Raw genomic sequence first — 17,357 nt, 5'->3', positions numbered from 1 at the left:
TTTTGGATCAAAATTATGTTTGGAGACTAAAATTAGAAATAAACAAAATGAGGAAACTATTTTTACGATTCAAGGGGACCAAGCAATTAAGCCTATTATTTTTTATCTATTAAATCTAGAAAAAAAAATAAGAGAGAGTTGTTAACAAAATAGAATAAAGTTGTTAATTTATGAGAGAAAATTATTAAAATAATATAGTTTGTTTTTGCTACATCTATTCAATCGAATCAAGTGTATTTTTTCTATTAAATATATTTTATTTTATTTTATTAATATAATTTTATTTTTTAAAATCATTTTTATGATTTTTTATTTATTAAATTAATCATTATTGATTTGTTAAAATAAGAATATATAACAAAAAAAGAATATAGATGATCGCAATCAACCTATATATGTAATCTCATAAATATCATAAAAAATAGATTATCAGCATATAAATTTAAATATAAAATATAATAGAGAATTTTAAATAAAAAAGAATATAAAAAAAATATCTTCAATACTAAAACAAATATTAAAAAAATAACTGTCATAAAATTATTCAGTAACACGAAGTCTTTTCAAATATTGTTTTTTAAATGAATAATTCATCTTTAAATTTATTATTTAATGATAAAAATTGATGAACATATAAAAATTATTTCTTATTATAAGTGTTCGATCAACCATAGTATCTTAGTTTTTTAAAGAAAAAAGTTAAAAATAATTTATTAAAGGAATAAGCTAGTTTTATAAAAACTGGTTTATAATATAATATATTGTTTGTAAAATTATAGCAAGAAAGCTAAGATTAAAATTTAGAAGTCTTTTTTATAAAAAAATAAATAAAAATCTTTGGTAATTTTTCTAAATATTAAATAATTTATTATTTATTTAGGAGGATTGGAGGTAATTTTCGAAACATAAACAAAAATAGGTGAAAAAATATTACTAAATATTTTATCCAAAATTTAATAATAAATTGATTGATATTAGCTATTAATTAATAAATTAAAGGTACTTTAATAAAAAAAATTATTATTACAAATATTAAAAGAAATTGTAATATGAATTTATTAAAATTACTACCCCGAAATTAATTTTATTTTTACTTGAATTTAATATTTCAAAATTTTAGATAGAGATGGTTTTTGGGCCATAAGTGAAAAGATAAAACAATCACAAATAAATATATGATGCTACTTGTCCTTTCTCGATACTCGTCACGTTTTTCTTTTTTCTTCAGGTTCTTCTCAAATCTCTCTCTCTCGTACGTAACTACATTTCCCTCTATTATGCATGTAGTCGTTGATTTTAATGTTTTATATCGCTTTTCAATATTATTATTCGGATCATAGGGTTCTTAATTCATCTGTTTTATACTCTCTTTTTTCTTTATCATGAGTATTGTTTATGATTGATTTCAAGTTTTACTTCTCTTTTAAGTTTTCTTTCTGTTTGATTTATTCCTCCAGTTTGCGATCGATATGGCAAATGGATCCGAAACGCGTGTTACTTGTCAAGATATTCAGCTGGTAATTAATTAATTAAGTTTTTTTTAAAGATTTGATGCATTCCGCATGCATGTGAAGTGTTATTTGTTCATATTTCTTTATCTTTGTGTTATAATATAATCTTTTTTTAAGTTCTGAAATAAACAGAGTAATTATCAAAGATTCTTTACCTGTTTTATTTGTTATGTACACTCATGTTCATTTTGATATTTGTTTTCCTTATGAAAACTAATGGAATGTCATTGAGGTGTATTGATTTATAACGGATTTTGAGAAAAATGTGAAATTTGTACGGTTTGAAGAATTGCTCTGGTGATTAAGATATTTAGGGGTTTTATGTAGTTTGGGATTTTTATAGAATGAGGATTGAGGAACACCTGATTTTTTATTTGGTTGGTAATCATTAAGACTTTTTAAGTTACCTAAGGATTACTAATGTGCGATGATTTCTCAACATATCATTTTGAATTGAAATCATCAATGCTGAGTGTTTAGTGTTAAGTAATTTTGTTCAGTATCAAAATTACTGAAAAAATCCCCTCATTCCCCCTCTTCCAAATCTCTTCACCATTCCATCTTCTGTTCAGTATTAATAATTTGTTTTGGTTTACATGCCTAATTACAGGTGCAAAATCTCATAGAACGATGCCTACAACTGTATATGAGCCCGAAAGAAGTGATGAGCACACTAATAAATGAAGCAAAAATAGAGCCTGAGTTCATTGAACTAGGTAATGAAATTCTTTTCCTGTTTGTTGTCTCTTTTATTTTGCCCGACCTTCACGCGGCCTTAGACTTATGATGCATTCAACGCTGTCCAACAATATGATTGAAATTTTAGTTGATATATTTTATTATTAATTTGATTCTACACATTTCTCTTATAGTCATGTTTGCCTAACTTACTCTTCTGGATAAAACATAGATTACTGAAATATAATTAAAGTCTAGTTATAATACTGCTATCCTTTTTGTGCAAAGTTTAACTGTACAATTGCAGTACAATATTGGGTAAATTAGTTTAGTTTGTATCCTCCCCAACCCTTATGTAGGATAAGATTTTTAGAAGAAGAAATTGATAGTTTTATTTGATAGTTGGAATCTAGAATTATTATCATAACTTTGAAGGAGTGTTTTTCCCTTTTACATATGTTATGGGATGGGATCATGTTGACAATTGCTCGTATTTTTTTACATTTGTTTTGTCATGTGCTTGAAATCTTATCCTGCATTCAGTTGTATTATTGTGTTTTCTATATGACATAATAAAGTGTAAACAATGTTTTCCATTCAGAAAAGGTTCTCAGTAAAAACATTGGTGATGATGCTATGTTCTGGTTTATTTGGTTAACTTGGTTGTTCTTGAAATCTTACATAAACCCTTGTGTATATTGAGTCACTGTTTTTGGAAACATTTCTCAAGCCACTACTTTATGGGATGTTGTTGTACAGAAAATGTCAAAAGACTTGATAATTAGAAGGACAATGTTTATATTTAAGCACTCTTGTTCATCATTGTTTGTTCAGTATTGCCATTCTATTCTCATTCTACTTAAAAGATACTTTAAATTTAAGCTCTCTTGTTTGGTTGATACTTAATAAGCAACATTTCACTTCATTAATACTTCAAGTTAAAGAAATTGAAGTATTTTTGAATGCCTACAATGACAGAATAAAGAAACTAGCTTGTTAGCTTTATTTAGTGACTTCAATCAATTGTTAAAAAAAGCATGTCTGGATTAGATACCTCGAGAATCCTGATTCCAGAACTATTACATATTTAAATTAATTTTTTATTTCTTGTTTATTTCATATCACACTCCCGTTATTGTCTTTGATACGGTTGGCTCATTTATTCTTGCTGTGTTTTCTTCATAATTACTATAGTTTAATATTGGGACTGCCCTTTTTAAGAAAGATAACAAACTTTGCCGTATCTAAGGCGCAGGTTGAAAACTTGATAATCTGTAACTTCACGTGATTACTTGTTAAGCTGCTTCTGCAATTAATAGTTTCATTTTGAGCCTTCCATTGTTTATCCAACCCTGTGCTTGTATAAACCACGTTAGTTTTGATACTTACACATTGCTATATTGTTCCGCTGATTAGCTTTGGAGTTGAAATTGAAAACAACAGTTGCCTTGTCTTGCCTTGCACCCATCTTCTGGTGTTCTCTATTACTAAGTTTCTTTTCACCTATCATCTTTTCAGTTTGGAAAAGGCTTAAAGAACAAAATGTAGAGTTCTTTCAAGCTTATTATACAAGATTGGTGTTGAAGCAGCAAATTGAACAATTCAACACATTGCTGGATAAACAAAAGCAATTAATGGAATCAGAACTAACTAAAGTTGCATCACCACCTACCTCTAATGGATTACATTATCATGCAACATCGTCACTACCCAATTGCAATGGATCACGTATCCCTGCTAGTAAGTGTCTTCCTCCATGAATATTGTTTTCATCCTTTTGAGTGTTTAGTATCAAGCCTATTGGAGTGTTTCTTCTTATTTTCTCATACTTAGATGCACCTATTTTTTTTCCCATTGCATAATATCCCGGTTGTTGTTTCTCACACTTAGATGTATGGTACGTAAGATCTAGTTATGCCGATTTTGCTAGTTCGAACAGTGATAGGCGAGTTTTTTCACCATTGAAGGGTGCGATATCTGGAGGTTTGAGTCTTTGACTCAACCAGTAGCAACATGTTGAGTTATAACCATGTTGAATAATCAAAGATTGTTTTATGTTCTAATAGGCCAGCATGTTTAACAATATCTGAATTGAATCTCATTAAAAAAAAAATTGACTATAATTCTCCCATGCCATTGTGCGTCTACATCCCTAGTTGGTTTTTAAGGCCGTAGGTAAGTTTGTTAATGATACAACTCTGACATATTTTGACATGGTCTAAAGACAAGAAATTTCTTACAAAAAGCAAAGTGACAGGAAAAAAATTGATCTAGACTCTTGGTTGAATATATAATTATAAAATGTTATTCTGAAAGAGAAGCATGCAGTGTGCTAGTCAATGAAAGTATATTTTGTTTTAACTGTTTGATGTTTGACAGCAATATTTTGAAGAGTATAATGTGTGGGCTTCGTTAATATGTCTAACTTTTAAAGAAGAAAAGGAAATGGAATTTTCCTGGATGATGAACGAGACTACTGTAAAATAATTTTATGACTTTTCCAGCATTTATATTCTTTTTAACATCTATCTTTGTAAAACATCAAGATACATATTTACTGTTCCGGAGACACGATAAAAAGATGTAGTGGTTAACGAGATAAACATATGAAAGAAGTGAAGTTACCTGCTTTATTATTCTAATAATCTCAATATTGAAATTTCAATTGCAATCTTGTATTCTGGCTCTAAGTGTCACTTAATTTTATAGTAACTGAGAATCGAGCATGGTATGGCGCTGTGCAACATCATGTGCAATCCAATTTATCTAATGTGTTTAATAACGGCGGGTCATCATTTGGTTCAAGTATGCTTGCGGTGGTTGATATGTTTGCTAATAGACATCTTATGAGCATGCCCTATACTTGGAACTCAAACATGGGTCTGCAACAAGGAATCAATGGGGGGATGACCAAATCGGAACCTGAATATTCAAGTTGTTCTTCCAACATGTTTGGTGCTAATGGAAATGCCCTGCAGGCCAGCTCAACTGTTAGTAATGCTTCAGCTACGATGTTGACTAATGCTAAATCCAACTTACATTCTGTGAATGACATAGTCATGGATCTTCCAAACATTTCTTCAAATGGATTTTTGGGACATATGTCTAATGGAAATGTCTTGGAGGCTAGCCCAACTGTCAGTGAAACTTCAACTACGCTATTCAGTAATGCCGAATGTAACTCCCATTCTGTGAATGAGGCACTCCTGGATCTTCCAGACACTCCTTCAAATGGAATTTCAGGACAGATGTCAAGAAAATTTAGTTTTCCGGATGTGGCTGCTCTTCTTCCTCAATGGTCTGGTATGTCATCTCTCTAGTATTTCTGTGGGCAATTTATATGTTTGAATAAAATGGTTTTTAACCATTTTTGTAGTTATTAAATATGCAAATGTATCTTCAAGCAACAGTTTAGTTTGCATTATTCATTATCGATAAATTGGTAATAAGAGTTCAGCTTCTTGTTTGACAGATATACTGGAGGGCTATACTGGGCCAGCCTTCCTAGATTTTGATAACAATAACAAGGTAAGAAACTATTTGATTCCCCCATAAAATTTTGCAGTAAACTATTTGATTCCCACTATTCCGACTCTACTACTGTATCGTTCTTACAGTAAACAATTACATGTTGGACTCCTCCATATCTGAAGGCTTGCGTTATGAAAACTTAATGGAGAGTTGGTACTATTTGATCATCAGTAACTTAGGTATGTTCTATACTTCTATTGTTAGGATCAAATTAGGAAGACGCTTGCATCATCAGTAACTTGTTTGGTCAGCAATGCCTAACCAGTTATGCTATACCTGTGTCTTAGTTTTTCTTACATAAGAAATTTTCCACTCTGTTTCTGGATCAGCTACCTGTACTGTACCTGTGCAATCACATAGGTTTTTAGTTTCTACTTCATGCATGGATAAATTTAACGGTTTCCATTGTTTATGTTGCTTGCAGGATGAACAAAGTGCCTAGAAAAGTGTTGTAAATAAAAACCATAACTCAGATGAACACATGTTTTGCTACTTTGAAAGTTCGCTCACCTCCTACAGTGACAAGAAATGCAATTTAGAACTCTTCCGAAGAATGGTGCAGATAATTAGGGAATATTTTTTTCTCACATTTTTGGCAATTTGGTACTTTGCTTTGTAGGATGATTTTATTCTCCATCGTATTGATTTATTGGAGCTTTTTTTTTTGTAACAGTATTGATTTAATTTGATTTTCATGACAGACAGCTTAAAATCTAGTTTTTAGTATTAGTGGATAGCAGTATAATTGTTTGACTCCCTAGAGTCCAAGGAAACATTTTCTTATGCCAATTTTATTGCAAATAGACCACCCTGGTTTTGGCTGAAAACTAAGCAAATTAACTGTATCAAATCGACAGCTATTAAAATACAATAAATATGAATGGCAAAAAACTGCTTAGCTCCAAGTGGAGCAAATGACCAGGCAAAAGACCTTTTGGAAATTTGGTGTACTTATTTGGTATTGTCAACACCTTTCTAGTAAATCAAACCACTGCGTAGAATTTGTGAAGAGACATGCAACAGTGACAACTCATGTACTTGCTATGGTGGCAACATCTGCCTAATTAATTTGATGATAATTTATGAATGATGATGAAGATGATAATAGCACAACAATGTAAACCAAACCTATTCCAGTTTCCTAATGTGCACAAAACTGAATGTCAACTTTACTCCTAGTCTCGCATCCAACTGCTTTAAGATGAGCTTTTTATCATTTCGGAGGTATGACTTATGTGTAAGCTATATAAAGTATTACAAAGTAACAGAGAAAATAACTTATACCTACCAAAATTTCATTCTCACAAAATCAGCAAAACAGAGAAATGCTAGAGTACTTTGTTTTCAACATGCGTTTTATTATTGGATAATAATAGAATTCTACACAAAACTATGTTCCAGCTCAATGACAGCTATTGAGTCCAGCTGGTATCAAACTGATATCCAGTTAACAATAATTGTAGCTACACACTAGTGATTATGAAAAGTGTTGCTGTTGCAATAAAATATGTAGAAGGACAGTTACATTACCTTGAATTTTCTAAGCATCATCTGCTAAATCAAAATAGAATCAGAATGCAATGTTTTTACACACATAATACATAATAACATCCTACAAGTTTCAGTACTTTTTTCCCCTTTTACACTAAAAGCTCAACATAATATTCAGAAAACCATTTTTATGATTGCTTATTATGGTCTAACTCAATGCAGCTACCATACCATAATATTCATCTCATCATCTGATTGGTCAAGAATTTGCAGAATATACCAATTGAAGCCCTCGTATCTTGTTTTCTGTCAAAAAGTTTTCATATTTAACAAACTGCTTAAAAGATAATCACTGCCATAAAAATGACTTAACACAGTAAATCACCTCTCTGATGATATCCATGGATGAATCTAAATTAAATATGACCTTAAAAGTTAAAGACTGATAACTAAAAGGATTGTGTTTGTAATTGAATTTATCAGTAAACCCCTTAATGCTATAACAAATAACCTTAAACAAGTTACACGTGTTTTTAAGAAAACCCCAAATAACAAAAACATCATCCACTAACCTAAAACCAATTTCCACCTTGGAAGCTGAAAAAAAAAAACCAACTACAAACTTTGAGAAAGAAAGTTACATAAACCCAATACATGAAGAAGAAAAAAAGTGTAGCATCAAGGGTAGTTGTAAATTAGAAAAGTTGGAGGATACCCAATAGTGAAGTTGGAAAAGAGAAGTGAGAAAAAGGGAAATTGATTGAATCAACCAACATGGAAAGGACCAATATCACCAGAGCGAAGAGAAGTGGCAAATTCATCAGCAATAGTTAAACAAGAAGTGATCCAACCACTGAGAGCTATCCAAGCCATCTTTACGATATAGAGAGCGGCGTTGAGTGCCATTGCCATGGAAATCAAATGCTTTTCAAAGAAGATGTGGAAATTGAAATTGAAGGGTACCCATTATTCAATAAAATGAGCTTACTCGAAAGGTAGATGCGTGGGTTAAGGTCCAATTTATTTCATATTGTTTTCTCTCTAATCAAACACCCGGAAAAATAAATAAATAAATAAACAACTAGAAAAGTAGGACTCCTTGGTAGGGAAAATTCTACTAGGTACCATGTCAACTCTAGACTAGTTTAAAAAATTGTATAGTATTTGATCATTGGTCCTTCTTTAGTATTATTGAAATAAATAAATAAACATATTTGTTAAAAAATAGCATAAAATTAGTTAATATTTTACATTTAACTCATCTAAAATGAATAATGTCAACTATTAATGATTAAATAAATGATTGTTATTTTATGCATATAAATGTATGATCAATCATCATAACTATAATATCAACAATTAATTCACTCAATTCAACAATTTTATTATCTAGAGTGAAATCAATATATTTTAGACCATAATCAAATATATTTTTTTAGATTTAATTTCAGTTGTGGTCCTTTAATCAGATTTTTAAATTAAAAAATAATAATTTGACATATTTTTAATGACTTAACATACAATTATATGATATAGAATCATCTAGAAACATTTATTATTTATATGTCATTAATTAAATTAAAAATATGAAAAATTTCTAAAGTTAAAATCTAAATTTTTACAACGTTTTATTTAAATTTTATGGTGTTAATCATTATACATCATATATCACGTTATTTAAAACATCTCACGTCATGGTTTTAAAATTAAAAAATTAAATAAAAAAACCAATTTTGTGAAATAAAAAGAGAAAAACTGAAATTGTAATTAAATATTTTTTTTAAATAAAAAATACTCCAACTTACCCTGTATTTGGAACCGAGGATTTGGCAAGAAAATATTTCTTCCATCCTTTTGGATAGCATTGACCAAATAGGGAAAAGAAAATTTTCAGAGTTCCCAACACATTTTCAGTCTTCTGATTTATGAAGAAAAACTTGAAAATTACCATAATATTATAATTTAAATGGATGTAATGTATACTGTTTTTAGCTATTTGTTTAATGGTGTATTTAATTCTACAACGACAAAAATTGATTTTAAATGAATTAATTTTATAAAATTAATTTTAGTTATAAATAAATAGAGTATAAAATAATTTATGTTTAAAAATAAGTTTAACATTAAATTTTAATATATTACGAGTCAAGTAGTTCTCTCAATAAAATAATCAAAGTTATAATATATTACAAGTCAAATAAGATATAGTTATTTTGTCTCCGTGCACTTATTTAAACAATTGTGTTTTGTTGAGAGCTAACGATGTGGAACAAGAACCATCCTTTGTTTCGCCTGTGAATGTGATGTAATACTCGCTTTCTGATTTGGATATATAAAATGCTTCTGACTCTTGTTGCTACCCCAACCTTTTATAACAAAGTTGGTTTGACTTATTGCAAAATGCCAAAATCCCTTCTTGTTTTTAACCATTTTTCATGTTATCGTATGATGCTTCTTACTTTGATAGTCATTAATATTATAAAATTAATATTTGAAGCATATAATTTTGACATTGAATTTCTTTTCTGTTGTGTGTAGACCTGGTCATAATTTCACTCAGATTTCCATTCTTTCAGCACAGCACTGGTCCTTAGTAGAGAATGTTGCTCAAAATGAGGTATTTTGTTTTTATAGAAATTGAACAACCAAGTTTGTATCCTATGTATTTTAATCGTAGTCTAGTGTATTGTGGCTTTTAACATGGACAAATGCTAAAATCTTCAATCACGGTGAAATGCCAATTTAACCAAACTAAGCAGTTATTTCCAATTTTCTCATAATTATACATTTGACGCTAAATTCTGAATATTGATTATGGATGCAGATGATTAGTTTGTTGAGAACATTTAATAAACATTAGTCACATACTGTTTTAAGTCCCTAATCCTATAACAATATTCATCATTCTTTCTAAGCCAACATATTTCAATATATGGATTTCTCTGAAACATTATCACTACTTGATTGTAAGACAAGGTTTTTCTCTAGACTTAGTGTATATATTATAGACAACTAGTGTGATAAACTATTGCCTCTAAATGAATAAAACAAATTTCTTTATGTTTTCACTTTCAACTGTGCTATAGTGTATTCTTGACTAGTAAATGTTTTTGTAATATTTTGTTTATGGACAAAAGAGTTTTGAGGCTTAATTTCTTCATAAGTTGAAGAAAAGCTTTGAAATTCTAGCGGGAGACTAAAAAAATAATTTGGTAATCATTTCTAGTTCTAAAACTTTGAACTTCTCTCTCGTAAAGTCCAACATTGAAGAACTCCATTAAGGGGCAAAGGCTCTCAATGCGATGAGGTAGCTTTGCCTGTCCAAAAAATATATATTTTTAAATAAATAACAATCACTTTTTGTTTAATTACCACAATTTTATATTTTTAACTATCTCAAATAAATTTATTTGTAACAAATTAAGAGAAATACAAAAGTAAAAAATTTATCACTTAATTTATATTTTTATTCATATTGTTTTAACATATTCAATATTTACTACAACTTCAAATAAAATTTTTTAGCAATAAAAAATATCATAATGTGACTAATGAATAAAACGATGACGAATTTCTTACAAATACTTTAATAATTTATTTTAAAAATTTAAAAAAGACATTGTTAGTTATTATAGCGTTGTCGAATTTTACTTTTTTTAATAATTACTGGATTCGTTTGTTTAAGATTTTAAAAAAATGATTTTAAATATTTTAACAATAATTTTTATGAGAATTTCCTTAAAACTAGAAGAAATTATTTTAAATTTATTTTTTATTGATTAAAAAATAATAACTTTGATATTCAATAACTTAGCTATACATTATTAGAAATTTTAACATGTTAAAAATCACATTTAAAAAAAATATATCTTTCAAAAATAATTTTTACGGAAATTTTTTTGATATAATTTTTCATTTAAAATAATAAAATAAACTATTTAAAACAAATTTATAACAAAAAGATAAAATAATATAAAAATTATTACTTTTTAAATGTTAAACCCATCGTCGATTTCAAATTTTTTATTGCAATTTTAATTTACATTTTATATAAATAAAAATTATTATAAATTTATTTTATTTTTTCTTTATACAATTAACTCTTATAAAAATTAGGCTAACTTCACCAATAACTTACACAAATGAGTTGATTTGATAACTTTCTCCCGCATTCTAATACTCTAACGAATGTTACCAAACCAATTGAAAATAGTATACGAAAGTTGAGAACAAAAGGTGCATTGGAAAAACAGGTGGGAAATAGTTTCACGAACACCACAGTAAATAAAAACAACATAGAAGAACTCTATTTCCTCTGAACATCCCTCGTTTAACTAAATTATCTCTATAGCTATTTTCTTCAATAGTAGCACCAAATTTTAAACGAAAAACTTTACCTCTCATCCCCTTTACTTTTATCTTCCATTTCTACAAAACACATAAAACGAAGCCCTGTTTTAAAACACGTTTGTTGAGACCCATTAGAGTAGACTTCGCGCCCAAACACTTGAAACTCATGCAACAATGTTAAATTTCGATATTACCCTTGAGGTTGGTTACTGCAATGGTGACTCAAAGTTCCCATCACAGAACCGTTAATCACGCTCTGATCGTACGGTCATGATTCATCCACCAGATTTAGGTTCCTGTCTCCTTAGAATATAAGGACACATTAGTAGAATCCTATAGAACAGATCCTGTTCAAGTAAGATCGTGATTATATACCTCCGCGCAATTATATAAATAGTTAATTGTTTAGGCAAGCTAACGATGTGGGACAAGAACTATGTTTCGTGCTTTCGTATTTGGATTTATATATAAAGAAAATGCTTCTTGGGCTTGTAGACTCGTACTAATTTTGATAAACTTGACTGGTATATAAAAAAAAATGCAATCTTTTCATCAGAAAGGTTTTACCAAATCCTTTCATGTTATCGTATGAAGCTTCTTACTTTGACGGTCATTACATTTCAAACATTACTTTTTACATGGTCCTCCCAAACATAATTTTGACATTTCAAACAAACATTGAATTTCTGTTGTCTGTAGACCTGGTTAGATTTTTGCTCACAGCTTTCCATTCTAATTTCTCTTACAACACTAGTCCTTACTTCAACATGAGGTATTTGTTTATGCAGAAGTTGAAGAATTTGAACAACCAAGTTTGTATCCTATGCTTTTTAATTTTAGTCTAGTGTATTGTGGCTTTTAACATAGACAACATGTTCTAATGTTCCGAAAATTCTGAAGATTGATTCTGGATGCATATAATTAGTTTGTTGACAACATTTAATAAGCATCTGTTAAGATCTAACAGCATCTGAAACAACATTCTTCATATGAGAAGTGTTATTGAAACAACTCTCTTTTTACTAACAAACAAATTGGCAGATGAGGAAAATCTGACACTATACACTAATGTAACAACTGAAATAACCAAAATCACAATGTACTAAAGCAAGATATGCGAGAAGAAGAAAGAAGAGCGAGTTAAAGCTAAGATGATTACGAGTGTAATCAATGGCACAACCCAATGACCTTCTTCTGCACATGAACAATCGCAAGGTTCTTTAACAGGCGCATCTGGAGGACTAGGAGGAGAATGATGACGTGGCGGTGGAGGAGAACGACGTGGAGATGGTCTTCTACTACTAGAGCCACCGTGTTGGTTTTGATCGTCGTTGGTTCCGTTGTTATTGGATTGGGCCTGAACTTGGACTTCGAGTTTGAGGCCCTGTTGGCAATGGCCCAATCGTCCACAAACGAAGTAGCGGGTTCCTTCTTCGGTGATGTGGATCACTGTTTCGCCGGTGTTATACGTGGCCATTGCGTTTACTATTATACACGTGTCGTAACCTTGTTTGTTCACTTCCACCACATCGTGTACCGGCGTGTATGAAAATACTGACGATCATCACAAGATTAATTACTCTATATTATTTGGAAATTAGATAAAAATAGAGAAAAAAGAAAATACATTGTCTTGTTTTACACCATCAATAAAAATAAATGACTTTTTTAGTTTTTTTTTAAAAAACGATTACAAAATATACTTACATGAAAGGATGATAAGTTATGATTGAGTAACCATATAAAACTATTTTACACTCTTGACATATAACCATTAAACTCATAAAAATATATAATTGAGTCTTGAATATATTAAAAAAAATTAATTAAATTTCTAAAATATAAATATCATTATTTAGATCTAAATTTTTAAATTATTTATGATTAAATTTATTTAAACTTTCAAATATTTTCTAATTAGGTCTTGGAACATAAATAATTTATAATTGGGTCTATGTAGATTCAAAGTTTAATTACAAATTATTTAAAATATTATAGACTCAATTGAAAAAAATTAGTTTAAAATTCTAATAACAAAACGAATTAAAAACTCAAGGGTTCAATTATATTTTTTTAAAATTTAAAGAGTTATTAAAAAACTTCAAGCTAGTGACCTACATATTAATGAAACCTTAGTAAAATAAATATATTACAATCTGTCAAAAATGTCCTTGATCTTGTTTCCGAGTCTTTTTTGAAAATGGTTACGTGTGGTGTAAGAAAATTATTGATTGTTAATTTGGTTAGCCAAAAATATACAAAGAAGGAAAAGAAAAATGAACTGAATGAATTTTGATTACGGTTCTAAATTATAGTCTTTAACACAAGTTTTGCTGCTGCAATTTAACAATTTTAAAGGTTTTTACAAGGGCAATAAAATTATAATTTTTTATTAAAAACATTTTTCTTATTTTGCACTATTTTGCACTATTATTGAAGTTTGTAACCATGAAACAATTTCAAAAGTCTTTACAACCACACCATAACTATAATTATTATTGGATGGAACACATTCTTTTTTCTTATTTTGCAGCAATATTGAAGTTTCTAACCAAGAATTTTCTCATAAAAAAAAAAGGTTTGTAACCATGATTTTGATATTTTTAAAAGCAGTTCAACTAAAATTTTAGTGGTCGTATACACAATAAGTGTTTATACTTATATCCAATTAAATGTTGCTATATTTTTATATCATACTATCATTTAAAAAAAATTCTTAGGTGCAAGTATAAAAATGGTTTATATTAGATTATCTTCAAATAAACAATTTATTTAATAGTTTATAACATAAATATTAATGTATAAATTATTTTTACAACACAATAAAATTAAAATAAATTATTTTTATATAAATTATAAGTTAATATGATATATTATCTGATATCACTTATAAAAATTAACATAAAATTAGCTTATAAGTATATCATAAGTTGCATCCATGAGTTTTTCCAATCAATTTCATAAATAATTATGTTATTATCTAAACCCAGTGAGGTCCAAGAGTACCTACTCTTTAATTCCTTCACCTAATTAGCAAACTTCTTAATATTTTTTTGTAACCAAAAAACTAATTAGGTAACTAACATAAAACAGCTTAAACTAATTATTGCGCGAACTTGCTAGATTTAAAGCTTAAGAGAAAATTCAAATGCATAACCATTAAACTCATAAAAATATATAATTGAGTCTTGAATATATTAAAAAAAATTAATTAAATTTCTAAAATATAAATATCATTATTTAGATCTAAATTTTTAAATTATTTATGATTAAATTTATTTAAACTTTCAAATATTTTCTAATTAGGTCTTGGAACATAAATAATTTATAATTGGGTCTATGTAGATTCAAAGTTTAATTACAAATTATTTAAAATATTATAGACTCAATTGAAAAAAATTAGTTTAAAATTCTAATAACAAAACGAATTAAATTCTAATATCCGAATGAACTTAATATTGCAATCGCAACAAATAATGTGGAAATGGAAATTGTTCAGTTCAGATTATTTAAGTTTCACTGAAATTTAATATAGCATAGAAATGCAAATTACATTGAAATCTAAAGGTTAATTTGGATAAATATGAAATGAAAACAGAAACTGAATTGAAAATGTAATTAATTAACAAGATGAAGTGTGATTAGGTTATTATCATCGTAAAGAAAATGAAATTAATTAGGCGAAATTCGATTTTCGTTGCGTACTTATTATATACAATGATCGCTTCACGATTTGATGAGGATCGTATATAGCAATGTACCTGCAAATTCAGAAAAGCGAAATTTGAAAGAAATGAAGAAGAGGAAGAGGAGAAGAAGAAAAGGATGAAGAGAAAGAGAGATTACGTTAGATAAGAGTGAAGTTGTTATTGCGGCGGTGGAATTGATCGGAGAGAGAGAAAGAGAATCGTTTTCCCGCGTTAATGCAGAGAGAGTGATGAGGATTTTTTACCTATATATCCTACTTTTGAAACAACTTAACCAAAATACCCCACTTTCAAAAACTGTTATCAAAATGCCCTACTTTTTAGGGCAAGAAGGAAAACTCTCCCTGGGGAGCGATACACCAAAGGAGCAAAAAAAATTTCCCCTAGAAGGAGGTCGCTGGCGGGGATGCGACCTCCCAAAGGATTTAAAAAAAAAAAAATTTAATTCGTTTTTAGGTTTTAATTAATTGTTAATATTTTAATAAATATTTAAATTAATAAATAATTATATTAAATAAAAAATTTATAATTAATAATAATACTACATAAATAAATAACCTTCTATGAGTAGGAGTAGTAGCCAGCCAGCTAGGTAGTGACTAGTGCTGGTTTCGCAGACTATGCGTCTAGTGTATCAGGCAGGATAAGGGTCTGGATAAAAGGCTGGCCGCGCGTGTGAGTGAAAAGCTCACCCAGCCGATCACGGCGATGGGTTCCAATGTTAGTTCAGCGGTTAGATGCGTCTGCCGTTGCGCAAGAGAATTATATCTCCGATATGTACCTTCCTTCCATCCGGGAGTACCCGTTTATCAGTGATCTCTTGGAAACCAACATAGTCCAGTGTACCAAATAGTGGTCGGATCCTAGATTTGAGTCATTCTCCCTGATCGGGCGGGAGTAAGAAGAAGAAGGAGCACTTTTATCTGCCCTTCCGGGCTTACAAGACGAGACCTAGATGGTACGTTATAGGATATTCGAAAAAAAGCAAGTAGGACAAAATTACTGAGGTAAAATGGCACGCGGTAGTCATTCAAACAAAACAAAAGACGCTGAGGAACCTCCATCGAGCCACGTGATCCGCTACAACTCACACAAAGACTAGGTTCGGCTTCTCAAAATAAAAGGGGGGGGGAGAAAAGAGGACCGGGGCGCTCCCCGCTAACCGAAGTCTTGGATTTTTCTTTCAAAGGAAAGACAAGCAGTGGTTTCCCAGTTATCTTCAATTACTTAGTGAGAGCTTGTAGTAGCTAGCACATTTCACCCAAATCAGATTAAGTTTTTTCTGGTGTATCTATTAATTATCAGATGCATTTTTGGATGTTCAATTTTTTACTTTTAAGTGTTTTAGGTTTATATCGATATCCTTTTCCAAAAGTATTTATTTCCTATTTTGTAACTATTATATCCCTCACTTTGAACTCTTGATTGATAACATTTTATTTGTATATTGACAATATACAGTCTTGATAGTCTGAGGTGAAATTGAGGCTTTGAAGCACACTATTCATACAAAATAAAGAATAATTTTAGACTCATTCTTCTTAATTTTAATGGTGTCTTCCACAATTTCTTATTTAATTGGCTATATACTTCTTTTGAAGCAAAACAGCTCCTTGATGACCTATATCATATCATGCAATATAATATTATTTGCTTGTTCTGCAGAGTGAAGACTGGATGGATGCTAAATCCTGAAATTCTCTGACAAAGTCAAGACCTGGCCTCTACATTTGTTCTCTTGCAAATACAATGCTTTTCTTGAGAAAGAACAAATTATAGAAACTACCAAAATATATCAAAAATGAGAATAATATTCTTATAGGGGGACTTTTTTTGGTTTACGAATTATACATTGACAGTTTCTTTTTTTTTTACACAGTTTATCCTATCAGATCTTGCTATAATGACACTATGTTATATTACTTTCTAAAATATATGATTGGATGACACTGTTATTGGATGCTGTTAGGTTAGAAATACTAGTAATCTACAAGGTTGAAAGGAAAAATGAGTTTCAAATATATATGCCTATCCTATATTATTAATTTAGAATAAACTTTTCTTATCTGGCCTCTTACTACTTTATTGG

General features: G+C 29.4%; 3 protein-coding genes and 1 pseudogene across 4 annotated transcripts; 1 reads left to right on the top strand and 3 right to left on the bottom strand.

Annotated features, from left to right (window-relative positions):
- Window positions 1-1,175: 1,175 nt before the first annotated feature.
- Window positions 1,176-6,523, top strand: LOC101510887 (uncharacterized). Of its 2 annotated transcripts, none has more exons than XM_073366166.1 (8): window positions 1,176-1,252; window positions 1,458-1,517; window positions 2,122-2,227; window positions 3,708-3,929; window positions 4,899-5,492; window positions 5,662-5,717; window positions 5,807-5,899; window positions 6,145-6,523. In XM_073366166.1, the coding sequence occupies exons 2-7, from the start codon at window positions 1,470-1,472 to the stop codon at window positions 5,807-5,809; spliced, it is 1,029 nt and encodes a 342-aa protein (XP_073222267.1). In that variant the 5' UTR covers window positions 1,176-1,252; window positions 1,458-1,469; the 3' UTR covers window positions 5,810-5,899; window positions 6,145-6,523. The 2 variants fall into 2 exon arrangements, with proteins under 2 accessions (XP_073222267.1, XP_073222268.1); XM_073366167.1 differs by having other exon boundaries at window positions 1,178-1,228.
- Window positions 6,524-7,926: 1,403 nt separating this feature from the next.
- Window positions 7,927-8,263, bottom strand: LOC101510563 (uncharacterized). The gene has a single exon (XM_004493363.4). The coding sequence runs from the start codon at window positions 8,121-8,123 to the stop codon at window positions 7,977-7,979; it is 147 nt and encodes a 48-aa protein (XP_004493420.1). The 5' UTR covers window positions 8,124-8,263; the 3' UTR covers window positions 7,927-7,976.
- Window positions 8,264-11,789: 3,526 nt separating this feature from the next.
- Window positions 11,790-11,926, bottom strand: LOC113785987 (small nucleolar RNA U3; annotated as a pseudogene).
- Window positions 11,927-12,663: 737 nt separating this feature from the next.
- On the bottom strand, window positions 12,664-13,038 carry LOC101489710 (uncharacterized). The gene has a single exon (XM_004493649.4). It carries the CDS (start codon window positions 13,036-13,038, stop codon window positions 12,664-12,666), a length of 375 nt encoding a protein of 124 aa, XP_004493706.2.
- Between the last annotated feature and the right edge of the window lie 4,319 nt (window positions 13,039-17,357).

The sequence above is a fragment of the Cicer arietinum genome, chromosome 3, assembly GCF_000331145.2.
Source record: "Cicer arietinum cultivar CDC Frontier isolate Library 1 chromosome 3, Cicar.CDCFrontier_v2.0, whole genome shotgun sequence".
Classification (NCBI taxonomy): domain Eukaryota; kingdom Viridiplantae; phylum Streptophyta; class Magnoliopsida; order Fabales; family Fabaceae; genus Cicer; species Cicer arietinum.
Note: the sequence above shows the minus strand (reverse complement) of the source record. Positions and strands in the feature narration are given on the sequence as shown.

Bases quoted from the DNA above. Each gene is read 5' to 3' on its own strand.
- LOC101510887 (XM_073366166.1), top strand. From the start codon at position 1,470: ATGGCAAATGGATCCGAAACGCGTGTTACTTGTCAAGATATTCAGCTG. The intron at 1,518-2,121 runs GTAATTAATTAA...GCCTAATTACAG, and splicing joins CTTGTCAAGATATTCAGCTG to GTGCAAAATCTCATAGAACG. The intron at 5,493-5,661 runs GTATGTCATCTC...CTTGTTTGACAG, and splicing joins TCTTCTTCCTCAATGGTCTG to ATATACTGGAGGGCTATACT.
- LOC101510563 (XM_004493363.4), bottom strand. From the start codon at position 8,123: ATGGCAATGGCACTCAACGCCGCTCTCTATATCGTAAAGATGGCTTGG.
- LOC101489710 (XM_004493649.4), bottom strand. From the start codon at position 13,038: ATGGCCACGTATAACACCGGCGAAACAGTGATCCACATCACCGAAGAA.